The sequence below is a fragment of the Sinocyclocheilus grahami genome, unplaced genomic scaffold (genome assembly GCF_001515645.1).
Source record: "Sinocyclocheilus grahami isolate Dianchi unplaced genomic scaffold, SAMN03320097.WGS_v1.1 scaffold10.1, whole genome shotgun sequence".
In the NCBI taxonomy this organism is placed as follows: domain Eukaryota; kingdom Metazoa; phylum Chordata; class Actinopteri; order Cypriniformes; family Cyprinidae; genus Sinocyclocheilus; species Sinocyclocheilus grahami.
In genome coordinates this window covers 3,983,505-4,010,917 of record NW_015505189.1, presented here as the reverse complement: position 1 = coordinate 4,010,917, position 27,413 = coordinate 3,983,505, and the positions used below count along the sequence as shown (strand labels likewise).

At 38.3% G+C, this 27,413-nt stretch overlaps 2 protein-coding genes across 5 annotated transcripts in view; both read right to left on the bottom strand.

Moving 5' to 3' along the window:
• Positions 1-548: 548 nt before the first annotated feature.
• Positions 549-7,323, bottom strand: LOC107594020 (src-like-adapter 2). Of its 2 annotated transcripts, none has more exons than XM_016283951.1 (8): positions 6,827-7,323; positions 4,717-4,853; positions 3,476-3,575; positions 3,304-3,390; positions 2,886-2,989; positions 2,501-2,650; positions 1,670-1,802; positions 549-1,302 (listed from the first exon to the last, which is right to left on the bottom strand). In XM_016283951.1, the coding sequence occupies exons 2-8, from the start codon at positions 4,805-4,807 to the stop codon at positions 1,170-1,172; spliced, it is 798 nt and encodes a 265-aa protein (XP_016139437.1). In that variant the 5' UTR covers positions 4,808-4,853; positions 6,827-7,323; the 3' UTR covers positions 549-1,169. The 2 variants fall into 2 exon arrangements, with proteins under 2 accessions (XP_016139437.1, XP_016139444.1); XM_016283958.1 differs by having other exon boundaries at positions 1,670-1,799; positions 6,827-7,322.
• A 2,742-nt stretch (positions 7,324-10,065) lies between these two features.
• Positions 10,066-27,413, bottom strand: part of ndrg3b (ndrg family member 3b) — a 91,509-nt gene continuing 74,161 nt past the window's right edge. For all 3 annotated transcript variants that reach the window (XM_016283927.1, XM_016283935.1, XM_016283941.1), the window contains 13 exons: positions 23,408-23,513; positions 22,179-22,299; positions 21,645-21,707; positions 21,398-21,458; positions 19,436-19,522; positions 18,803-18,859; positions 18,594-18,697; positions 18,453-18,518; positions 18,309-18,360; positions 17,751-17,798; positions 16,928-16,963; positions 16,784-16,835; positions 10,066-10,765 (listed from right to left, as the gene is read on the bottom strand). In XM_016283927.1, the coding sequence (XP_016139413.1) occupies positions 10,590-10,765; positions 16,784-16,835; positions 16,928-16,963; positions 17,751-17,798; positions 18,309-18,360; positions 18,453-18,518; positions 18,594-18,697; positions 18,803-18,859; positions 19,436-19,522; positions 21,398-21,458; positions 21,645-21,707; positions 22,179-22,299; positions 23,408-23,513 (1,029 nt within the window). In that variant the 3' untranslated portion in view covers positions 10,066-10,589. The remainder of the gene's footprint in view (positions 10,766-16,783; positions 16,836-16,927; positions 16,964-17,750; positions 17,799-18,308; positions 18,361-18,452; positions 18,519-18,593; positions 18,698-18,802; positions 18,860-19,435; positions 19,523-21,397; positions 21,459-21,644; positions 21,708-22,178; positions 22,300-23,407; positions 23,514-27,413) is intronic.

Here is a 27,413-nt window from a genome sequence, read left to right as displayed (position 1 = left end):
CATCAAAGTCATGTGGAGGAGAAACTGGTTTTATGTAACAGATAAAAGTCCTTGAACTTCTCAAATCAATTTAGATTTTTAATATCTAAAGCCATTCTGAGAGTGCTCTCATTAGCACTACACGGTAAGAACATAGCTGGTATGAATATCCCCCTGCACAATGCATAACCCTTCACTTCCTGCTGCTCAAGACTGCGGTTCTTTTCTGAACAATAGGTGCAAAGACTTGACAGGAAACACCTCATTCAAGATGCTTTTGTCAGCTTCTACAAATACAAAGATGACCTTGTTTATTTAAAAGAACATAACTTATGTCGATATATCACAAGAGATAGTTCACCCAAGAATGAAAACTGGGGGGTTTCTAACCTTCATGTTGCTCCAAACCTGCATGACTTTGAACACAAAAGATGATCATTTGAAGAAAGTTGAAAACCAAACTGTTGCGATTTTTTGACCATACAACTAAAGTCAATGGGATCTGAAACTGATCTTTTGTGTTCCACAGAAGAAACTCAAACAGGCTTGGAATGACGTGAAGGTGAGTAAATGACAGTTTTCATTTTTTGGGTCTTTACTATCTCTTTAAGCGACCATATATATATATATTTACAAAGATTCACAACATTTGTGTCATAAGTCATAAATATGTATTTTGTTTGGCATTTTCAACAAAAAATGACATCAAACTCTCGGATACCATTGCTAAAGCTTCTTTGTGCTTCTTGTGACGTATCATTCTCTGATTGTGATCATATTTGTAATAAGCACGACACTGATAAAGTTCCAGAAAGTGTGAGTGGAGTGGAAATGGATGTGTGCGCCACCCAGTTGTGTTCCCCCTCCCACTCACACACCTCTCTGTCGTTCTTTCCTTCAGTCGTTTTCTCTTTCATGTCCGCCAGGAGCGCGTCCACACAGGAAACTGTGACATCTTTGTCTCCAGCACCCACTCTGGAAGAACAGCAATGAGTCAGTGCGCGCGTCCGGGAACTTCATCCGACACCGCTTTCACTCTTAAAGTTTTTACGCAGAAATACACGAATGAAAATAGATGCTTCGATGCATTTTGATTCATTTTTCGTTTCTGTAAAGTGTTCATCCCATATCACAGCATCAAGAGTCCAACGTCATTCAAACACTCGTCAAGTCTCATGATGGTCTTCCACTCATGTGTCCCAGAGCTGACAGCAGTCCTCACATTCCTCCGTCATGTAGAGGTACGAGTTAATGGCCTCCTTCAGTCCTTCGCTCACTAGAGAGTTCTCCGCACTGTCTTTACTCTGCCCGAAGATCATGGAGCTGCAAAGAGAACTCGTTTAGAAACCACTCTACTAGGTTTTGAAAAGATTATATTTTTTGGGATAATCGGTCATCATTTACTCACCCTCAAGTTGTTTCAAACCTGTATGAATTTCTTTCTTCTTTTGAAGAATGTAACCAAACATTTGATGGTTGCCATTGACTTCCATAGTATGGAACAATATATCCATACATAGCATGGAACAATATCATGGAAGTCTATGGTTACCAACATTCTTCAAAATATCTTCTTTTGTGTTCAGCAGATACTCAACTCATACAGGTGAGTAAATGATGACAGATTTTTACATTTTGGGTGATCTATCGGTTTAAAGTCACTTCATTTGTGACCATGCATTTGACGCACCTATTCACGTCTTTCCAGTTTATAGTGGGCCTCTTCACGGCAACCGGAGGCGGGCCGGTGACCACTGGAACATTGTTGGATCCAATGATGTAGCACGGCTCCCCCAGAGTACAGCACAGCCCGTCCGAAACTTCTGAGGGACAGTTCACACTTAAAATCTGGCACAACACTTACATTTCTGCACATTCAGCCAAACTATAGGTTGCTAAGGAGTTTTTGGGTGGTTTCAAGTACTATTTACTTAATGGTGCACTACATAATCGACTTTTATTTTGGCTTCTGACGATACAACAGTGGTCTTTGACTACTGACATCTATCAGCGTGGGTACAGCATCAAGTCTGTTAGCTGTAGAATTGCCATATTCTCAGCCATTTTTGTCGCCCACAATTTTTTTCAACCACTGAAAATATGAAGTATCAAACAGGTTTTTATAGGCACTGACTGGAATTCACCTGTCGTGTGAGTCCACTTGATTTAAACATTTCCTCAGTCAAAACTATTAGTCAGTATCATGTATGACAGGGCTGGGCAGCTTTGGTCCTGGAGGGCCACTGTCCTGCAGAGTTTAGCTCCAACCCTAATCAAATACACCTGAACCAGCTAATCAATGTCTTCAAGATCACTGGAAAACTACAGGCAGGTGTGTTTGATTAGGATTGGAGCTAAACTCTGCAGGACAGTGGCCCTCCAGGACCGAAGCTGCCCAGCCCTGATGTATCACATCAGTATCAAACACAAACCCTGCAACATCACATACAATCACTGGGTGTCAGTAATGACTTCCTGGCTGTATCTGTGTGTGAGTGTGTGTGTGTGTGTGTGTGTGTACCTGAATAATGTGTGACCAGGTCTGAGAGGGTCCTGAAGGTGAGTCTGGGAGAGATGTAGACCCAGCCGTTCTCAATGCAGCTGATACGGTAGTGTTTGACAGAAGCGCGCTCCTGCGAGCTGCTCTTACGCACTGACAGAGTGTGGTTACCTGGGTTTAAAAAAAAAAACAAAAGAAAACGTGCATTAATACAAACTTGATTTGACATTTTCTGTAGTTCTGGGTAGTTTCCAGTGTGCTGCTATGCAGTATTTGTTGCGGAATGTTGCTGTGAGAAAACAGCAGTTCAGAAAGCATCTGATCAAAGCACTGTGGATATGTTTGGAGTAACTCAGTAAATTGTAGGAAAATACTGGTAATATATCCATTATTAGTGTGCATGTACCTGGGTAGGTCTCACTCTCTCTGATGAGGAAGGAGCCAGGCTGATTATGGGGGAGCATCAGCAGTTCCTCTGCTTTCGGTTTACTGAGACCCACAAACTGCCACCTGCACAAACACACACACACACACAGATGAGTGACAGAATCAAGAGTAGAGATGAAGGAAAGAGTAGTAGGTAGAGGGTCACTGTAGGTACAGCACGTCCCCAAACTGATAATCAGATCACACTGTACCCAGCTGAGCCCACTCTACAGAAACTAAAACTGACACCGCCTCGGGGGGGGGTAATGATGATGTCACTTATGGGACACACTTGAACAGACCACCTGACTGTGGGTGTGATGTCATGATGCACACTCTAAACCAATAGGAGGAGGCGGTTTTCAAAGCACTCCAGCGTGTGTGTGAGTTCAGCTCACCTGTTGTACACTTTGGCGGTGTAATTGCTGGGGATGTAGCTCTCATTTCCTGTGGCTGATGAACTGACTTTCCACCACTCTCCCTCACTGTAACACACGTTATATCATCAGATAATCATCCCGTTCAGACAACTTCCTGTGATGAGGCACCATTGTGCAACAGCACACTTACTCTGACAAAATGTTGAGCCTCTCTCCCACTCGGATGGCGCAGTCACCCGGACCTCTGGACGGATAGTCGTACAGGGACACCACCACAAATCTACCACTGTCTGCAGATCAAAGAACATAACACTTTCAGTCCTGTTGGTTTAGCATAGAGCACCTCAACAAGCCACATGATTAAAAAATGTCATTTTTAAAGAATAAAATTCTTTTATATGCAATTTTAAAATGTATGGTTTTTGGAAATATGAATTACATACATATAATTTAGTTTTAATGGGTGTAATGTTTATAAAATAATGCTTTTTGCAAGTTAAAATATGAGCCACTTTACAACTGACGGTGGCGAACAATTCTATGGCTTTTCCAAAAGTCTTTGAATTAGATTTTATTTTTGCATTTTCCGTTTTCACTTTCATTTTAGTTAAAAGTAATTTTGTTTGTGCTTTTGTCATTCTTTATTAATTTCTTTTTTAAATGTCAATATAGCTTTTATTAAGTTTTATCATTTAATTTTAGTTTATGTAGTTTGAGTTATTTTACTAAAACTAAATGAAAATGATTATTTGAATCAATGAGATTTTTTTAATGGTTTCATTTTTCGTTAATGATAATAACCCTGCGAATCACATTTTATTTATACAGCACTGGTTCTTAAACTTATTTATGTTATCAGTTATGTACATTAGGGTGGTTTATGCTTCATTTGATCTTTTATCATGTGTCTGAACCTGTGCAAGTCTATATACTGTACGAGTATCGGTCATGTTTTATGGACAAGCCACTTATGATGAACTGATTTATCAGACGGATTTCTATTTTACTACCAGTATTATTATGGTGGTTGTATACCAGTATTTTAATTTACAAATCAGATTTTAGTAGTTCAAGTGGACTGAACTGATGTACTAATATTTGATCAGTTCATAAAATATACAGCTGCCATTCTGTAATACCTAAAACACTGTCATTGTATTTTTTTTTTTTACAATAAATTTAAGATATTTACAGTCTATCATTCATGTTCATAACAGTGTAGGACAAGTTATGCACTGAAATTCTTACCCTTAAGTATGAGTGCTAGTAAAGCACCACTGAATGCTATAGTTAATAAATATTAAAAATTGGCTTGTGAATACATACACACATCTGAATGAGCTTCACTATTGCACTTATTTGCATGTAAGTGCTGCAGTTCTGAAATCGCCTTGTGCATATATGAAGTGTGTATTGCAGTGCTGAACTCACCCATGGTCAGCAGGTCAGTGCTTTCCTCCGTGTCCAAGAGAACAGCATGTGAGCTGGATCCACGCCGGTCTTTACTGGGCCGACTGCCCATGCTGCTCTGGAGAGTTCAGGCACACAATGCTGATGGGAACCACAATCTAAGGACAGAAGAGCAAGAATATGTTTAGCATTGTTTGATTTGTATTAATTTAGGTTTTTCATTAAAGTAAAAAAACAAAAATCTAATGTACAGTTTGATCAGGCCTTTCTTCTGTCACACTTTGAACGTTAAGAGGAAGGATGCTGACAAACCACTTGTGTACTTGGATGAAAACTTTCCATCTGCACTTTCAATATCACACACTTTACCTTGGGCAATAAAAAAAGTGGTTGTTCTAAAAATAGATCTGGTAAAATGCTGAGAACGTTCTACTATTTTCTGTCATGCTCAGTTACATCACGAGCCGCAGTTATTTAAGAGATACATGTGCGCATGAATAAAAAACATATACAGCAAATTCAATAGATTAAAATGATTCAGTATGCAAATAACAGGTCAGCTATTAGCTAAAATGAAACCATAATATAATGTGACTCATATTCTCATATGACTCTTATATTACGATGAAGCGGCAGTAAAGTGCCGAGGTTGAAAAATGATCACTGTAAATCATTTAAAGGAAATCTGAACAGGATAGTCTGATCAAAACAAACTGCTTATTTGGCAAGAACATTTATGCATAATTGTTTTTCATTGCTAAAATACCATCAACATATATATCTACCTTTTTTAGTATTTCTACATCTATAATTCTTATTACACGTTATAACATTGTAATAGCACTTATTGCATTGTACAATTACATTGTAATAACCATGTAGCTCAATCCCTGCTATGAATAATTTGAGTAAACACGCATGTCGTCACCGGCGCTATAATTTCAACACCCTCATAATAATGTTCAATTAGCATTCACTAGAGATCTTTTTCTATATCATACTGTAATGCAATGGCAGTGGTCTCACAGCTATATTGTATTATGGAGCAGATGGTCACCTGGTACCACAGATGGGTCTCAGTAGGTCATCAGGGTCTCCAGGTCCAAATTACAGACCTCATACCCCGGGCACCAAAATAACATGTGCGTAACTGATTACATGACCAACATATGAACACAGCTACACTGGAGGACATCATACAGGCTTTAACCGCACGATCACACACAAACGAACAAACCTACCACTAAAGGGCAGCCATTTAAAGACATATTCTACATTTTTGAATTATGTTTAACATTATATCTCATGGGTGCACCTCTGTTAAAAAAATAAATAAAATAAAAAGATTTTTCGAACTTGTAGATTATTGGAGTACGTTTTTCAATCGTTCTACTTGAAAATTTTAATTCAGAGTGGTACTTGTTGTTTCTTCGAAATTGCTAGAAAAATTCACAAATAATTTCGGAGTAAAAATGGTTTCACCACCAACATTTTTTTTTCTTAGTGTATGGGGATAAAACATGTGTTCAAAGATTAGAGCAAGGTTACTAACTTCCTGTTGCAACTGCAGCGCTGAATGTCTTTTTTTCGCAGTATTTAAGCCATTTAATACATCTTTAAGAGTTCTCAAGTCTGAACTATAAACTTGTTGCTAGAAAGGTTGTTAGAAAGTATCATACCAAACGCATTTCAAGAATCACAGCAAACACATTTCACAACAAAAATGTCTTTGAAATGCCTTTTGAAGCAAGGCGCCTATGCATGCGCACACTTTTCAAGACGATTCCGACTTTGATTCAAGATTACGACTTTGAGGTTTGGAGCTCCTTGTCAACGTTTCACAATAACGTTGATTAAAAAAAATACTGTTATGTGACTGGTCTATTTTTTAGACCAGTCACATAACAGTATTTTAAAAAATATTTTTATATCTTTTTTTATATTTTCCTTACAAATTTTAACCAAAAATTGTATTTTAATTACTATGAATCTATATTCACTTGTGAACATTAAACATGATTTTGCACTGTCATATTGGGCTTTGGATAAACCTCCTAAATGAATAAAAGCCCACCACACTCTGCCTTAAGACCTTAAAACGAGAGAAATTTGGACAAAGTCTCTTACTCACCTCATGGTCCTCAGGCTAACAACGATGACAATCCTTCCTTATGAGCGAACCGATCCCCTCACCTGCGCGTCTGCTTACGAACGTGTGCAAAAGGCCTGAAAACTCAGATGGCCAAGTTAGAAAGCTATTTGGAGTGATATCCGTAAAGATGAGAGGCTAGTTTTCTTGAGGAGCTGAGGAGCAGTAGTTGAGCTCAGTTTCAGGTGAAGTGTCACTGTGGGATGCTGCTGTGGTCGTCTCAGTGTTTTAGCATTGCACACTGTGGCAGGAAGCTTTATTTACTAGACACTTGTAGTTTCCTGTGACGAACAGGTCTAACTGTCACTCCTTTGCTGACGCACAGATGCCTGACAGCGAGAACAGACTGGAGAAGGTGTTTTGCAAATGTTCGAGCTGTACTAATACACAACACAGATGTTGGTGGAGATGAATGTCGTGAGCTCATTGATGCAGTAATACAGACGCCAACGGAAGTAGCTCCAGAAATGTCAGGAAGGTTTCAGAAAGGTTCAGAAATTGTCTAGTGCTGGTTTTTGCATATATTAATTTCACATATTCCTAAATGTACCAAAACCAATTGCCATAGCAATAAGTGTCATGGAAACTAAATCATCTGGGTAAAGCTGTAAAACAAGTCTTGCTACAAATAATGACAACTCATTAACATTTTAAACTCTGGCTGCAAAAAGAGAGAGAGAGAGAGAGAGAGAGTGAGTGATTTAAAGCACTCTTAAATTGAAATTGAGAGAGAGAGAGAGAGAGAGATGCACAATTTGTGCACTGGAATTCATAAGTTCAGTGTTTCACAGATGCTCGCACATTAGACATTTAGGCTATGTTCGCAAGACAACGATTGTTACGGAAAAGCTTTTTCTTTGATATTTTGTAACGTTTTGCATACAGACGACAACGTTGTGAAAAACATACCCGTTCACGCAGATCTGCGAAAACGACTAGAAACACTGTATTATGCATGCCAGGCCAGTAGATGGCGATGTCACTTGGTAAAGAAACACTACATGTCTGCGCACATATGCATTCATATAGACTAAACACGTGATATGAATGCGCATGACAGTGCTGTTTTCACAAATTTAGCACATTTTTTTGTAGTGCACACAGAAATACATTTCCAAAAACTTGCACTTTGAAATCGGTTTTCAAAAGTTTGCATTTTCAGGCTCCCAAAACGCTGTTGTCGTGTAATGAACAGCTAAAACGTTTAAAAAGTTTTCCATTTTAATTTGAAAAGGGTGTCGCATAAAGTGATACCGCTGAAGATGTTCCGACGTCAATTCCCATGACAAATGGACTAAGTTAATTATAGTTGTAGTAGGCTGTCATCCTACCGGGTTATCAAAGTTCACTATGCACCAATTTCAGATGAGAAGCAAATCAGCAAATCTGTACGGTAAGTGAAAATGACAAACATAAATGTTGAGTTGATCTAGTTGAGTGATCATGCACAAAATGACATTGTACAAATCTCTTATCAACTTATCTTTTCTGCTGCGGTCAATGTTGTGTTAAGTGATTAAAGTGCGCATGCCACAGTTTCTATAAATAGCTTTCAGATGTAATCTCGGACCGCATGCGATCAATACAACCTTTAAACTTGCTTGTGATCGGAAACTTTCACAGCTGGCTGAGATGACAAAAAAAGGGCTCAGTGTGATGGGTAGTGCACAGAAGTACATGTTGAGCATCTGATTACCAGTGCATGAAATGGTGCTTTGAAGTGATTTGGGTCATGTCATACTTTGTTCTTCCCTGAGGTCCAACTATAACATTAGCAAAGGTTTTATTGGCCCCAAAGTATGATTTGGCATTCTTTGACTGTTTTCTACATTCTCCCAGCTCCATAAAGCTCCAAAAATGAAAAATCCGTTATTTACACAACCTCATGTCATTTCACAACTTGTATGACTTTCTTTCTTCTACAGAATATATAGTTGATATAGGTCTTGTATAGAAGACATACATAGGTCTTGTGAGAGATTTAGGGCCATTTTGTTTCCATAACTGGAAAAAATGTTTTAGATTTCAATTACAATACATTTATTTGTTTGTTTGAGTGAAGTCTCCACTTTATCAACACTTACATACACCAGTCTTTCCAGTTTTATTCCTATCTATATTCAGAAAGTTATTTTTTTTTAAGACTTTATTCCTAAAAATAATATTTAAGTTTTTCCTTTCTTTCCCTCTTTCTAAGAGCTATCCAAAATCTTTAATAGATTTAATCTTTAAAAAAAACTTTAATATGTCAACCAAATAAAATTATTTTGAACCTGCTTTATCCAAAGTTCAGATTTCTGTTCAGGAAATTTAAGCAAATTAGTGCATATTTAATTATGTAATGGCTCATTTGCAAATACAAACTTAACATTTCATAAATTTTGTTTTACAAAAATGTACACTTCTCTTGAAGTGTCTTGACTTAACAACTTGCCTAATAAAGACAGATCCAAATTTTATGTACAACTACTTTATTTCAATATTCGTACAAATCGATATACCCCGCAGATAATATGCAGTACAGCGCCCCCTAAATGCTTGGAGGACAAAGCACAACGCATCATCACAAACTCACTCAAGGCAGCGGTACAATCAGCAAATCAGCAGGGAATTGCCATCCAATGAAATAAAGACCAAGAACAATAAAACTTCAGAATCTAACAGAGTAGTCAAAATAATAAGAGGTTATTGGAACATCAGCCCGCTGTACAGAAGGAATGGAGAATCTTAAGCCAAAAGCATACACATCATTTACCAGTTACTACTGTACAGTGCATTTAGAGGAATAATGCTGTTATACCTCTAGATGCCCTCTATGGTAAATTGAACAAGCTACAGGACTTAGTTTCAGCTACTGGCTTGTTTGGTGTAGCTGATCTCCCAAGCACAGGCTGTGAAACATATTTTACATCAACTTAAGTGCAAACCTAAGCAAAGTCTTTGCTATTAGGGGGGTTCTGGTCTAAAACTCAGTACAAGTTCTCCATGTAAACAGAATCAGATTGATCAAACTCAATCAAACTGAATTAAACATTTGCAGTAAGCTCGAAACAGAATTAATACTAACATAAATGTCTACTGTACACTTTAAATAGGGACATGCTAATCAGTAGATTTTTTTTCTAGAAGCACTACAAATGGCAGACAGTCAATTAATGCAAAACCATGATAGCCGATAGCACAAGTTGAGAGCAATAGAAACCCTCTAAAAGAGACCGAAATCAGTCTAGAAAATGAAGTACTGAAGAAAAAATTAGATAAGGAGAAAGTGAAGTGGTTTGGTCATCTCTATAGTAAACACGGGGCAGGAAGACCTTAGAGAGAGCAAGAGAGGGAACGAAATCTCTCCGGCTACAGATGAGAATACCCTCTGAATTTTCAAAATACAACAGCCTTCAGCAAAATATATACACAAGAAGCATATCCAGAGTGGAAATGAATCTCTAAAGGATGACACAAATATGGAGCAATAAAGTAGTAAGCCAATCAAAATCAAGGTAAAAACATCAGCAAAAGATTAGTGTGCTTCCATGCAGTGGAAAAATATTCCAATATGTAAAATACATGGATTACATCAAACAATGCATCCCTTCATTAGACCAGCGCTCTCTGGCCACAAGAGAACAAGTAGAACGAGAGACAAGAGTGGAAACAAAACCCCAAAATAGACAGAAAGCCGCCTGAGGTGCAGAAGGGCAACACGCGGATGGATCCCAGGTGAAATGGTGGCTTGGCTCTGGGTGCTTTAGCAGGACACCTCCATGGTTTGTGGTCTGGTCTGGTTGTCGTTAACGGGGCCGCCGGTGGCACCCTCCATCTGTGAACTGGTATGTGCGCGGCTGCGGGAGCCGTCTGCCGAGCCCATGCTGGAGGCAGAGTGAGTGCGAGATCGAGCCAATCGGGTCATACTGGCAGTGGGCACTGAGAGAGAGAGAGAAGAAAGAAATCGAATGGAGGTGAAAACATGTATGCACTAATGCTGCTGCTGCTTTTGACTGAGGCATAACTGTTGGCACGATCCTGAGTGAGGGGCATGTGCTTCACAGGATAGCCAGTTTTGCACTCTCAGCATTCGGATCCAAACATATGAAGAGCCAGGAAAGGGAGAATAATGAGTCTCCTCAAAGTCTCCTGCACATCTGCACACTGCTAACTGTTCAACTAATGCTGGACTGACTGAGATACATTGACAATTTAGTTTATGGTTAAGGAGAATAGTAAGCTGAATCCCAATTCACATACTTCTGAAAGGACGTACAGCATTGACAGAGATCTGCAGCAAAAGCGTGAATGGATTTCAAAACAGATTCAATTAAATTCTGATTCATGGGGTGTATTTTATGTATTAAAAGGCCATTTGAATGAATAGTGCCACAGAGAGAGAATTTCATATTGTATTTCAGACTGATTCAACTTATATTAGTCTCTAAGGCACCAACACAGAACGACACATGCATCTATTTGTTATGACTGCAATGCAAAGGTTCAAAAGAACACGGGAGTCAATTTGTGCAAGCAGAAATTAGAAATAAATTATCTCTGCTTGCAGCGCGTCAGTCATGCTTGTCAGGAAAGCGAGTGAGTAAACATGAATACACAGTTTGACTAATTTATGGGTCATTAATAGTAGTTCACTTCTGTGATTTTGTACGATTGCCTTCACATCAGAAGAACCGTACCGGAGTTCGCATGAACTGTACCCTGTACGGTTCGCCAGTGCACATGTGAGTTCAGAAAACAGCGATCTGAACTCTGACGTCAAATAAATCCAGGTGTGCACCAAAAGTGCTAGTGTGATAGACACACTATATCACTACTTGTGCACCGCAATTTGTGACTTTGTTTTTGTATATTATAGTGGAAGAACAATATGAAAACTGGGATTCAGCCATAGTTACCCTAAGAGCGAAGTCTTTTCTGAATACTTGGGCCTAAATAGAGTGCTGAAGGGATGACACATTTTGTAGGACAACCTGGAAGTAGCATCACCCTGGTTCCCTCGACAAATCCAATAGGATTTTTCCATCAGCTTTTGGATTATTGCAGAAAATAACCTCTGTGACCAACACAAATTCATGATTCTTACACTTTTTTCCCCCATCAAGATAATCTTCACAAACATACGCAACATTAATTAATTTTGACGCCTAAATAAAATCTGCACAAGAAAAGCTAAAGTTGGGCCATATTAGTGAACTACACTATGGCTGCAAAACTTCAACAGCAAATCTCTGAATCCTGAGGTGACACAATCCTGCTTGGACACTGCACTCATTATTCTCCCATGAAGGAAAGAGAATCCTCTGGTCAGGATCCAGCTCAAATTCATTTTTACCATTGCAGCAAAATGAATAGTCAACTTCAGACAATGCAGAATGTGGCATGCAAAGTAAAGTTATGTTTCTATGTGAATCTTAAAAAGAATAGAATAATACATATGTTGGTAGTGGACAGTGTGCACAAACACATTCTCTCAGACTGCTTATAATCATATACAAACACTGACGACATATGCCCATTTACCATGCTTCACACGCCGTGATGCACAGACAAAGACAACTGTTTGCAAGTGATTGGGACGGGAGGGACAAAGACGGACAGACAGTGAAGACAGGAAGCACAGGAGGTTGAGATGACGGGCTTAGGCTCAGCTAAAGGTGCTGGTTGGTCTCCTGGTACCTGGTTCGCTGTTCAGGTGGCTGAGTAGCACATGAGGGACTGTTGGCATTGGATATAAGGGTCAAGAAGGAAGAGAAGGAAAGGGAAAGCAAGAGGAGGAGGAAAAAGATGGGACAGAGGAAAGGGAGAGATTATTTGGTAGTACTTTCTGAAAGAGGGAGGATAGAGAAAAGGAAAGATTAAGTTGAAGCCACAGGAGAAGGTGCAAGGAAAGTAGGGGACGTTAGACCAGGTGATGGAAATAGCCTTGACCGTTAGTTAGTGTTCAGAATCAAAACGCAAGAAAAGTGGCTGGGGTTATGTTTCCCTTTGTGACATATCCATTTATTTTAAGCTGAATATCCTTCAAGTGTCAAGGATATTCACTACAAATCAAATGTGGCCGGAGAAGACATCAAATACTATAACTCGTAAAACAATAATCTGAAAGGAGAGAGAGAGAGAGAGAGAGAGAGAGAGAGAGAGAGAAGCTCTCTAGAAGGGAAACTGTCTTCTTCTGGGATAGCCCCTCACCAGAGTGTATGCTTGTGGGTTTGTTAAAGATGAAACACACCCCAAACAGTAACAAAGAAAGAACAAAAAAGACAAACACACATAACTGATTAAAAACACGAAGTGGAATTTACCAGCGATACTCTCCCTCTACTGAAACATGTCAATTACAGAACCAACCAATGAACATTATGATCTGTTAATGACTCATTCTGCATTCACTAATATTTCCACAAACACAGGCAAAAGAAGAATACACTCATACGGATGTATGTTTGGTACTTTTCTTGTCTGAACCTACAGTCTACATATGAAGTCTGAACTCACAAATATTACGACTGCATATAGAAAAAAGTATGATAAAAAGTACTGGAGTACATAGCTAAATTATTTTCTAGTCTATCTGTTAATGGGCAACATGTAGAACAGGGTTTCTTTGTGAGATTCTTTTAATGAGTACTGCTGTGTGCTAGGTTTTTGCACACACACACACAAAAAAAAACTTAACTAAACTAATTAAAAAAAAACTTGATATCCTAAAATCAACCTTTCAAACATTTGGGGTGTAAATATGCACTGGTACTTTTACACCGATTATGGATTTTAATAGTTGATCATTACTGTAATAATACCAAATGTATTATGCATTAATTTTAAAATTCATGAACTGTGCATGTAAAAACCTAATCTGCTGTTTTAGTCAATATACAAAATAAATAGTTAATACCATAATTTGTACAAAAATTTCAGAATCACTTCATTTCAAGAACAGTAATGAAATCACAGCAATTTTTACACATAATCCTTATAAATAACATCACTGCAGAATCAATGTTTTGGATTACATTCTGAATTAAATGGTCTAGAGAGCACAAATCTTAGACAGTGTGTGTGTGTGTGTGTGTTTCCTGATGAAAGGGCTGTATTTTTCAGTAGAAACACAAGAATAGAGACTTACAAAAAGGTCAACAGATCTCAGGATTAGATTAGTGATTTACGGAGGAGGAATGTGGCTAATTACATCAAAATGTGAGCATTTTCAGTGCCGCTTTCGATCACGTTCCTCACGCTCTCAGAACACAACCAATCAACAGTAACCGTTGCTAGTGTAATTGTGTTAAATAAGTCAGAAACACTTTCTGGAATGTCCGAATATTAGCATAACATGGGTACACTACCATACATAAAAAATATATATATTTTTGTTTTGAAAGTAATTAATACTTCTAGTCAGCAAGGATGTATTAAACTGATCAAAAGTGACACTAACATTTACAATGTTAAAATATTTCAAATTTAAATAAATGCTGTTCTTTTGAACTTTGTTAAAAAAATCCTGAATAAAAGTATCACGATTTCCACTAAAATGTTAAGAATCACAGCGGTTTTCAACATTGATAATAAGACACACTTCTTAAAGGGTTAGTTCACCCAAAAATAAAAATTGGCTTGTGTTTTACTCACCCTCGAAGCATCCTAGGTGTATATGACTTTCTTCTTTCAGATGAATCCAGTCGGAGTTATATTAAAAATGGTCCTGGCTATTCCAAGCTCTATCATTGCAGTCAGCGGGTGTTGCAGTTGATCAGTCCACAAGTCGTCAAATAAAGCACACGCATTCATAATAAACATGCCTCACACGGCTCCGGGGGGTGAATAAAGGCCTCCTGTAGTGAATCCATGTGTTTTTGTAAGAAAAATATCCATATTTCAAACGTAATAAACACTTTTCTCTCACTTCCGCTGACTGTAATACACTGAAGCAGTTCCGGCGGATGACGTAGCACGTCGGCGTTGCGTGATTAGTGACGAACGCGGAGAGAGATCAAAACGCTGTTCATGATTTAGAAGTACAAACCGAAGACTTCTAAAGAAAAATGTCGGAGTATTTCGATATAAGCCAAGAGGAGACTGGTTTTGCTTTGCTAAAGTAAGCAAACTTTGCTTCCTTTGCTCCTATAAACAAACTCGCAAGACTTGCATATCTCAAGAGACGCGCATGCGTGCTGCGTCATCCACGTATGACAGATAACGGAAGTGAGAGAAAAGTGTTTATTACGTTTGAAATATGGATATTTTTCTTACAAAAACGCATGCATTCACTACAGGAGGCCTTTATTCACCACCCAGAGCTGTGTGAGGCACGTTTTATTATGGGTGCGCGCGCTTTATTTGACGACTTGTGGACTGATCAACTGCAACACCCGCTGACTGCAATGATAGAGCTTGGAATAGCCAGGACAATTTTTAATATAACTCCGACTGGATTCGTTTGAAAGAAGAAAGTCATATACACCTAGGATGCCTCGAGGGTGAATAAAACACAAGCTAATTTTCATTTTTGGGTGAACTAACTCTTTAAGCTGCAAATCAGCATTTTAGAATGATTTCTGAAGGATCATGTGACACTGAAGACTGAAGAGTCCACTGAAGAGTAATGATGGTGATAATTCAGCTTTACCATCACAAAGAGAAATTACATTTTAAATGTATTCAAATCCAATCAAATCAGTTATTTGGAAATATTTCACAGTATCTACTGTATGTTTGACCAAATAAATGCAGCCTTGGTGAGCATAACAGACTTCTTTCAAAAACACTCAGAAATCTTATCAGCAGCAAACTTTTGAATGGTAGTGTTACTTCATTCAGGAAGAGAATCAATCATGACTATTTGATCTCATGTTTTGGCTAATGATTTTTTTCCCCCCATTAATGGCTAACAAAGTCTTAAATATTGCTGCTGCTGTTTTGGGAGTTACTAACTGAAACCACAATTCACATTAGTAATATGTAGTTGTGAATTCCACTAGTATACTGGCGAATTTGAGTTAAACCCTCACTAGTGAATGCATATTTGAATTTATGATGTTTTCAAGAGAACTGCTGGAATTCTTTATAGATGAACTTGCCAAGACCTGTATGGAAACAAACCATTACTTTTGCATCAATGCAATAGTCCAGTGCTGCAAGTGGTTTAGAAATCACACCTTAGAATACAGGTCACACACAAAAACTTAATTTAACGTTTATATCACAGAATAAAAGTCTATTGTGAAAATAACCATATAAACATTAGACAGAGCCAAAGGAAGCTGAGGCCTTGAATACAGATTAGTGGAGGTTTGAGGTATTACAGCAATAACATTTTCATGCTATGCAAACCACTGTTCAGTCAAAGGATCTTTTAGCGCACAATCCTGAAGATCAGAGGAGGTTTGTCACACAGGGCTCATGCCACACAGCATGCTCTTAGATGAAGACTAGTGTACTTACACGCTGAAGAACGCAGCACTGCACAGCCACACGGGAGACAAGTCATGTGTTAGTGCAGCGGACGGCTGATCTGAGACCTGCTTTACTCGAGAATACTGGCCTTACGCTTTGTGTAGTAAAGTCAGATCAGCAGTGGATAAATTGCACTTCTTATCAAGATTAATAACATATGTTCTTGCTTTGAACAGGCAGGATTTGCTCTCTCACACCTACACCCGTGAATGTGTCATATTCCTGCAGCTGTTTTAGACGTTTTGAGTTGTGTGAGTATTTATGACGTACATTATTAAACCACTGGAGACATACAGTATGTAAGTTGTTGGCCAAGGTGACATGATGCTGACATCTCTCTAACAACAATATGCTTTCAGACAAAAATGCAAACAACAGACAAAATTCATACAAACAGTGAAGGTAAATATAAAGATGATACGATTAAACACTTAACATTAAAGTGGCCTATGAAAAGACAGAAAGAGGACAGATACTTACTGTAGCCCATTCCCTGGACAAAGTACTTGAAAGCCTCAGCGAGTTTACCCGGCTGAAAATAGAAAACATCCACATTTAATACAAGTCAAAACTACATCAAACTGATGCTGTGGCAGACATAATGGTGTTGTCTTTTATTCTTACTTGGACAACTTGGGGAAGTCCACCACAATCTGCCATCTGAAGAGAGGAGGAGAGGACAATATTCAATCCATTGTCAAACTGGAAATACCATAATTACAAATCTCATCAGGCGTGAAAAAAAAAGACACAAAGATATGACCGCAGGGGAAGAAAATTATTAAAATATCAGCTTTAAAATGTGCATTTACAGATTATTTTAGCATGATGAGGATATAGGGGAAAACTAGCTAGACTCTATACAGTAACAGTAAAAAAAATCTCTCTCAACTTCATTGATCTCAGGCACATTCATACTGTTGTTTTTATGGAACCCATTCAATATGACTACACAATAATAATAGTATTTATTAAATTTTATTACTAAAAGTAAACACACCAGTAAATATTACTATAGTTATTTTACAGTACTATTGAACAACAGTAAAAATTCAATACTCATTACAATACTCACTGAGACAAATCTGTTGTCATTTATTGACCGATTTATAAACAATTCTCATTACAAATTTGGAAAACAGTTGTGCATTGCGTTTGCAAATTTACATTATAAGTGACCCAAACTCTCAGCGCTTTCAGAACTGAGCCGCTCTGTGATACTGAAAACACTGGATCATGAGCTGCTTGTGTGTAAAAGAACACAGTGCCACACTTCAAGCACTGACATTTCTTTCCTTTTTTGACTCAAACTCAACTCAAACTCATCTGATCTACACAAATCATTCAGACTATATTTTGGAACCAAAACAGCCATTTTTGCCGAAAGATGACAAATTTGCATTCCTGAATCAAAACATTGTTTTAGGGAGGGGAAAAAGTCACATGCCTTGAGTAAAGTAGTCTTGGTTGGATTTAGCCTTGAGTTGCATTCAACCTGTGGAAAAATGAATAAATTCCCACATGGTCAGTTCAGAAACATAATGAAAGGTATAGACAGACAAATAGACCAACTCTGCACTAAACCAAACTGTTTGCATTGCAGATTAATTGAAGACCCAGCATTAGTGGCTCAGTCTCACTTTAAAGTAGCCATCCTTAGGCAAACTCAGTAGTGTACTAAGTGTACATAAGCTGTTACTGTATCAAGGATTGAACTGCTGTTTTGGCCAATCAGGATCCAAGACCAAAACCAAGCATTTTGATTGACTTTCTACAATGACATATAGTTGCCATAGGCAATAAGTTATTCAGGAGTGCTTTACAATAAGCACAGCTGCATAATACTTTATGATGCACAGCCCCTTTTAGGATGTGATGTCATTGGTACAATCTGAACAGAACATGTACGAAGAGATAATGAGCATAATGGGTCTTTTAGAAAGCACACTGTGTTCTCTCTCATTGCCCATAGATGCAATGACAATGTTCTTGATTAATCACTCACCACGGCCTCTACCGCTGGTGACGTGTCACCAACGATTAACAAGGCAGGACACCTAAACAGCAAGAGAAGAAAGACAAAGGTCTAAGGAAGAGGAGGCACCATGATTTACAAAAATATACAAAAACAGACAACCAAACAACCTACTTCAGTGTTTTGACTGTATTTTCATTAAGTCCCAGGACAGGCCTCTCAATCTCCAGATCTCGCCGACTGTTATAAGGAAACGAAACCCTTATAAAGATCAGCTCATATGACAATGATCAGTACATGAACTGAGAATGTCACCTGTTGTAGGAGTGGCAGAAGAGAGCCAGGTTGTCTTGATTGATGTCCTGAGCGATGTGCAGACGATATGTTTGAATTATCTCCTGGTTCTCCGTCAGCTCGTCCTGAGGAACAAAAACTCAGCTCATCAACAGACTCTAAGAGAAATATTTTTGTTCGGAGTGAATTATCTCACAGATGTGGAGGTGAGTTTCATATTTAAGGCCTACCGTGCTGAAATGGTGTGCCATCACAATATCTACCAGACTGCTGGTCCATCCAGATAACTACAACAGAGAAACACATTCACATTTTTAGCGAAAAGCACAATGTTCGAAGATCAAACAAACTGCGTTCCCGGCACCGCCACTGACTTGAGCACTTTTCATTATTGTAGCATTCTGACCTGTAAGGTTATTATGAGCTTTACAACAGGGGAAACTTTAAGAAGATCAACTACACTAATCTGTTGAGAAATCTGAAGTATGGAGGAATGGTTAGGGTTCGCTTTTGGCTAATAATGAAAGGATAGGATAATATTCATTATGCATAATCGTGTATAAAGAAAAGAAAAGAAAAGAAAAAGATAAAATAAAATTAATGGCATGCGTTGTTGATTAAACTAAAATGCAAATGCAACTAAAATGGTATCAATAAAAAAAGTGCCCATTACAAAAAGTTGCTTTAGCATATTTGTTTGTCACTGACCTACAGTCCACACTGTCAGAAAATAATATGCAAAAGAGGTACAACAGCTTGTTCCAGGGGCAGTACATGTATCATATTTTTATTGTCATTTAATTATTTAATAATGATCTGCACTAAATAAACATGCTAATTTGACAGTGCATTCATAATTTTACCTTAGAGGCAGCCCAGTCAATCCAGCCCTTAGCACAAGGGTCCACATTGATGAGAACCAACCCCTCCACCAGAGCAGGCTCATTCAGCTAAGAGAATGACATCACATGGATTAGTCCATCATTACAGCTCATACTGACTTTAACACAGAGCACCTACTGACTGAGAGGATTAGGTGCTTGACATGTAGCCGATCGAACAGACTAATGAGACCGATTCTTGACTTCTTGTGGTATTGCTACCTATAGACTTGTCAGGGGTCATATGACCATCAAACACATTGCAAAATAATATCAGAAAACTTGATTTAAAAAAAAAAGTCAATAGTCAACATGAAATCAAAACTGATCCTATTTACCTCCTGAATACTCATTCCCAGTCTTGTATTGCATATTATTCTAAAAGTTAAAATAGTTGGTCTTCAAATTTTGTCATCAAACTGGTATAAATACTTCTGTATCTGCAACATCTTTCCTTTTTGGTGGACATGCTTGTTACAGGTTAACGTTTAATCATGCTAATAACAGGCAAATAGCTCTTTAAAGGGATAGTTCACCCCAAAATGAAAACCGTCACCCTCAAGCCGTTCCAACATATGAATGTATGAAAGAATGAAATAAAATATGTATCAATGAATGAATTTGCACTGAAGAAAGTCATACAGTTTTGGAATGAATGAAGGTCAATATATGATGGCAGAATGTTTATTTTAGGTGAACTATTCCTTTAGGCATCATTATAAACTATTGTATATATTGAAGCATTTATACAATCTTGCCAATGTTCAACAGTAACTTAATACATATTACAGGAATGGGATTTGGGTAGTTGGCTGACTGAAAAACTCTCATTTGAGTCTCCATTCTAATATGGAGTGCCACTTTACAAGGTCCAGTTCGTGACAGACAAAATCAACGTCTGGCCTACATTTTTGTCTTGTTGAATATTCTGTTTTATCACTGAAATGTGTCAATTACAGATGGCTTGAAATTGCTTTACAGGTTTGAGAAAGTCAACTTTAACCTCAGTGGTGACAAAGCAAAAACGTCAACCTACAGTATGTGACCCAACTAGGTATTGACATCAACACCTTAACCGAATTCTCAGTATGTCAATGTAGAAGAGTGCTAACTTACTGCAAGGACTCACACTTGGTTTTAATGAAGAACTGCAGCTATAGGCAGCCATGAGAAAAAAATCAAATGTCTTGTTACCGTGACCATGATGGAAAAAAAGTTCAGGTTTCACACCTCTAATTTTTCCTCTCTGCACAAGACATGCAGAGAAACGCAAGCCTTCGAGGCAGCACTATCACATGACCACACGTCTACGGACAAACATGTGACAACCAAAGTGTAATTCAAATGATATTAAGTAGTTTACAGTGCTGAAGTTGTTCTGCAGAGCTGCGTAGGTGTGTGTTTGTTCAAATCGGCCGTCATCACAGAACGCGATGAGCAAGTGGCAGAAATATGATGACCGTGCAAAAAGTCGTTGGAAGGGTGAAAGTGTGAGGAGCTGGACTGAAGTAATGGAGTCAGTAGTGAAAGACAGCCATGGAAAGCCACATTCTTTAGTTAATTTGAGAAAAATACCCTTTATCACTTTATACCTTGATAATAACCAGCAGGAAACATGAGAGTGAGTGTGTTTTTATCCTCAGCGTTCATGTTTGTGCGTAGATGGTGAATAAGAGCTTTGTGTAGGTTGAGAGTGTGAATGCATGTGTGAACTATCAACCTCAGATGAGGTGTGGGGGATTTATTGAAGACTGAGGACAGATGGTTTTACTGCAGACGGACTTCAATGATCTTCACCTCTGATGACCTGAACTTCAGTCAGATGCTCAATTAAACATCTAATGGCTCGTTTCCACAAGATACTCCATCTAACGGTTAGATATTACAACATACAATGACTGATCGGTCATTATAGCAAAATAAAAGGGAAGATATTTTACTTACAGCCAGCCTAGTGAGGATATAAGCTCCTGCGCCCACACCGATACCAATCACACTGTTGATTCTGTTAAAGCACAATTATTCATATGGCTTATTAACCGACATACACTCTGAGAAGAAATGCGCAAATTATTTGAGGCTTTAATAGATGCCATCATGATTTCTTGAACATATGGCATTTCTTTTTATTTCATTGTACTGAATTAGGGATCATGAACTTCAGTACAGACTGATTGAGGTTTGGACTCACTTTAGTTGGGTCAGAACTGAGGGCAGCATCTCGGCAAGCTCATCCATGGTTGGGTACTGGTACCTGAGGGAAAGAAAAGGAAGACAAAAGTGACAAATTAGTCTAGCTTAAATTATTATAAGTGTGAAAAAACTGTATCAGCATTGGTGGAATAGATGGTGCCTCAGTGAACTGCTTAACATACATGGTGTCTATGATTACAAAACAGTTAATGTTAGAACTGGTTAATGCTGCTACTACTACTACAGTGGAGCTTTTCTTTTGCTATTTAAGCAAATGGGAACTCAAAAAAAAAGAAGAAAAAAAAAAAGACCGTCTCCCATTCACTGCTATAGACGCTTACCCAAATATGACGATTTACTTCTGAGAAATGTGGAAGAAGGTCCATTATGGTTACATTCACAGCAGTTTTGGACATTAATGTCAATTTGAACATTAAGAATATAGTAATGATAATCAAAAATGCTGTCTAAGTTGGCACCTCACTAGACTTTGAGACACAGCCAGAGTTATTTCGTCAGTAGTTAGTTTTACCCGGTGGGGAAAGGAGGGGCAGATTCTTGCTGGCCTGGAGCATCAACATGGACCACAGCAAAGTGCTGGGTGATCTCCTGCATGTCCTCGAAGTTAAACAGTGTGTTGAAACATGACTTATCTGCATCGCAAGAGAAAAACAAGACACTTCTCAAACACGTTTTTCATAAATCTTTATCAAAGAGGAAAATGGTACCCTGCATACCTGAATCATATGCATGTGCATACTGTGCACACATACACACAACCCCCCCCCCCCCCCCCCCCCCCAAAAAAAACACACCACTACTGTGCCTGTTCTCTATTACTGTGACCTGTTTTTATGTAAAATTGCACCGTCTAATGCTGTTTGCACTGTTCACTCAGTATTCACACATGCACTTTATGTAGTCTTGTGTAGTCTGCGCATAAATGTTCAAGCCTATTTTAGTTCTTATTTTGAGTTCCTTCCATTTTAGCTTTTATTTAACACTTTTGTTTAGTCTATTTAATATAATTTAATTCATGTACGGTTTAGTTTTGTAGTCCCTTGTTGTCTTTGGTAGCACAATGGTCCTGGAGGAACGCAGTTTCGTTTAGCTGAGTACAAGCTGTATAGAGTTGAAATGATAATAAAGCCAATCTGACTCTAGATAAATATCCAAAATTAACTAAAAAAAATGAACAGATCCCGCATTGCACATAAAATTGGGTTCAACACAACATTCTGTCCACATATTTTAACTACTGTTTTCTCTAGACCTGATTAACCACCATCTGTGCCCTGCAAATCAGTTTTCTGGCTGGAAGTTGAATATTAGACGTATTCACACTCAAAGAAAGACTCTTTGAGAGATTTTGATAAATTATAAGTATGTTTATTACACTTTTTTAAAATTAATTTTCAAATGATTTCAAATGTCTTGCATATTAATTAAAATAAATAAATGATATATATATATATATATATATATATACACACACACACATACTTATATCGGCTTTATATTGGCCATCTGCCACCCTGCTTTCTAAGATATCGGAAATGGCATCGGTTGTCAAAAAACAATATTGGTTGACCACTAATAGGGAAGTAGGCATATTTAGACACAGGGTTGGTGTTTCTCCAGGAACAGGGTTGAGAAACACTCATATAAACCACCCATCCCTCTCTTCTTCAAGAAGGTGTGCTCTATAGTGATAAATTTTGCACTGACAGACAGGAACTTTGAATATATGGAACGACTTACGGTTGAGTCCAATGTCATGATAGGTGAGAATGACCGGTCTGTTGCCTTTAGGAGTCCCTCTCAAAGTCACATGAAGGACACCATGAGAAGTCTCAATGTCATGCTCCTGCAAACAATCAGATGTGAATTAATAATAGAACTGTTTCAGCATAGAGCTTTATGAAATCATTCCTGCAATGTCTGCATGAATTCACAAATGGCCGTTAAACTTATTCTTACAAGGAAATATCTGCTCAGCACATTTCTAAATCAAGTGAAGGCTCATGATTAACTCAAAGGTTTCTTTTAGCCTGTTTCCAAATAAACGCAGGTCAACGTCAGCTTCAATCACCCCCATGTGTTTCACCGTGGTGTAGGTTTTGACCCACCCTTGATGTTGTTTGTTGTTGCACATCACCACAACAACCACAGAATTATACGTCAAAGTAGAAAATGTCACCTCGGAAGAAATGGACACCTCAGCTACAAGACAACACAAACAGGATGAGGCTGGAACCACAAGAATGAGGTGAGAGGCTAACAGCACTAATCTCAGCCTCCTAAGGAGAGAAGAGCAGCAGGTCCGGCTCTAATCTCATTCCACACACAGCGTGAGGTTTTATTATCCTGGACCAAAAGAGCCAAAAGCGGCTCTGACCTGCACCAGAGGAGAAGGACATTGTTTTGATGCAAACCTGCAGACTCCACGCACGCACACAAGACTATAGTGACCTTAACCGAAGACACAGCATGACCGTTCGTTAATACAAGGAGGAAACCATTTCTCTTTTCACTAAACAAAGTAAAGTTTCTGATAGTGATATCTTAAGCAGAAGATCTAGAAATCATGTTAGCAGCTGACACCTGAAGCAAACCACAGCAGCACCCACTGAAGGCAGCAGATTTAAAAATAGACGAGGCGGTTATGTTCGAGTGTGCACACACATATTGCTCTCCCTGACATCTCATGTTAGGTGACTGTTGTGTGATCTCTTGATGTACCATTCAAACAGTCTCCAGAAACAGGTGTTTCTACAGTGCTGCCACTTCTACACTGGACATGAGCGACATGACCAAACTTGATCACTCCCCTTTATAATCAAAGCGGTCTACAATGGAAACAGCCGTTGCAACGCTCCATCAGTTGGTGGACGCCCGGTTTCTATTTGACTTGCTGCACAGGTACTTGTCCATCTGAAATAAAGGTTTTGTCTGAAAAAAGCTTTTGTGACTGCTATGGATTTTATATGTTTCTATACTACTTCTTGTTACGCTAAATGCTTAAAGCTTCTGGCCTATTAATTTGTGGTCGGTAACAGTTTTAAAGGTTTTGAAAGAAGTCTCTTATGCTCACTGAGGCTGAATTTATTTGATCAGAAATAGATAGTAAGAGTAAAAACACTAATTTTGTGAAATATTACAATAATAAAAAAAAAGATTTCCTGTGATGCAAAGCTGAAGTCTTCAGTGTCACTTGAGCATTCAGAAATCATTCTAATATGCTGATTTGCTGCTCAAGAAACTCTTGTTTCTTAGTATCAATATTGAAAACCGTTGTGCTGCCTCATTTTTTTCAGGATAATTTGAATAGAAATTTCAATAGAATTTGAAATGGAAATCTTTTGCAACATTATAAATGTCTTTATTATGGCATTTTATTACATTTGAGCAATTTAATGCATTCTTTCTAAATAAAAGAATTAATTACATATAACCAAGCAAATTAAATCACAAGTCAAAAGTACTTAAAACAGAAACAATATATTCACTTCTGACACTGCACGGCCACTTTCTATTGGTCTTTTTTTCCTCTTAATCCAAGAACATACAGTAACAAAATGACTCTGTTACCAAGACAACACCACACCACAGCAGCCAACCAGCAGCAGCAGGACACAAATGGAAAAGCAGGCAGCTTGGATCGAGCTAAAGGTAGATGTGCCTGAGGGTGGCTCAGAAATGTGTCAGGGATCTGTCAGAGACGGCAGTGCTCTGATAAAGATGGAAGAAAGAGAACAAGGTGAACTTGATAAAGAGGTTGGGTGGCTGTCGCAGAAAAAAAGCCTGTCTTCTGTTTGTCTGTAAACAGTGGAGGCAAAAGCAGCTATTAAGTTTGGGAAGTTAGTACACCTGCGCACAAATTCTGCAAGGCATTTTTTTTAAGGTCTGTTCAAAAGTAAAACAGTGAGGATGTGATTTAAATGGGAAATGTGACAATCCTGAAGCTACAGTCTACATAATCAAGTCAATTAATTTTAGAAACTGAAGATGTACGTTGCTTCGAGAAATGTAAATTCTGGTTTCACTTTTCTCAAAAAGTTGCTTGACGCAGTAAAGAAATTGTATTATTATTAATTATATTTTTTATTATTAATTATTTTGTTAAATATATTAGACTACTGTATATTACAAAGCACATATTATTATAGTCCCGCCCATTTGTGATGCTCTCTACCCTATTAGCATATACACAGCCCTGAGTGAGAAGCAGCGGTCCGCCATTATTGTTTTCTTGCTGTTGCTGCTGGAGGTACAATGTCAGTGCCAAAGAGACATTAAAAGTGTTGTGTGTTGGGATGCACCAACGAACATAGGAGTCTCCATAGACTGCTGAGGAACGGTGGTTAAATTTCATTTTCGAAGGAAATGTCCCGGGAAAAACCCCCGGAAAAGTCCTATACGTTTGTGCTAACATTTTACTGCCGGACTGCCTCGCAGACGAGGGTCAGTTCAGCGCTGTGCAAAGATTGCTTCTGAAAGAGGGATCGATACCAACACTTTGTGCGCAAACATCCAGACTCCAGACACAGTAAGCATCACGCCTCATATTTTGTTTTCCAAAAGAGCTTCTTGGCTCTCTGTAAGGCTAATGCTGCTAACGCTACCATTGTCTCTGCCTGTTTTCACTAATGCTGCCTTCACGTGATACCAGAATGATCGTAAACAGGAATATAGTAGTTAAAAATTGCATTTGGAAGCAACGTGAGGTCAGTAACACGGTCACCACCAGTTGAACCGTAACAACGGTATGACCGCGAGCATGAGCTCTTGAAGCTCCACACTCTTCTGAAAGGGGAGGCAGGAGCACCAGCTCATTTTCATTTAAAGGGGACAAACAAAAAAATAGCGCGTTTTGGCTCATACCTTAAAAGTGGCAATTTCAACAAGCTTTAAAAAATTATCTGTGGGGTATTTTCAGATAAAACTTCACATACACACTCTGGGGACATCAGAGAACAATTTAAAATATTGTATCAATGCATTTCTATGGCACCTTTAAAATGTAGAGCATTATTAAAAATGAATTATGCTTATTATTTATAATGTGCACAACAAAACCTGGAATGTGTCTAAGGATGCAACGATTATAGATTTTGTTGGTACGATTATTGTCTGAGGAATAATCACGGTTTTACGATTATTATGCATTTATTCATTTCCCAACATTACTAATGTATAAAATCCCATGAACACTCTTTAGATATTAAAGTGTTATTTATTGCTGTCTTTTGAAACAGAAATAACACAGTAACCTTCTTACTTTCACGTCGTGCATTAAAATCGTTCAATGTACAGCTAGCCATTAGTGCTGGGAGGTATGACCAAAAATGAATATCACGGTATTTTTCAAAATTATACCGGTTTCACGGTACATGACGTTATTATTTTTTTTTCATGCATGAGCGGGAATTAACCATATTTTCTACTGATTGAGAGAGGAAATACTGCAGTATATTGACTTAGCATTCCCTATTTTACTGCCATGATGAATCAATATTGTCAAAAAAAATACCACACTAAATAGTGACTAAACACGACCCCTTTTAATACATGTTAACCAGGAGTCACTCATTTATAAATCGCGGCATCGTCTGATAAAATCAACATGCATACCTACACTAAAGAGCGGCTATGCGGTTGTGACAGCTGCTAGGAAGCGCTGTTTTGTACTCATTTATTGACGAGTCTGCTGCGGTGCGGCCAAGTGAATGCGCTGCTTCTCTGCCGCTCACTGCACAGAACAGAT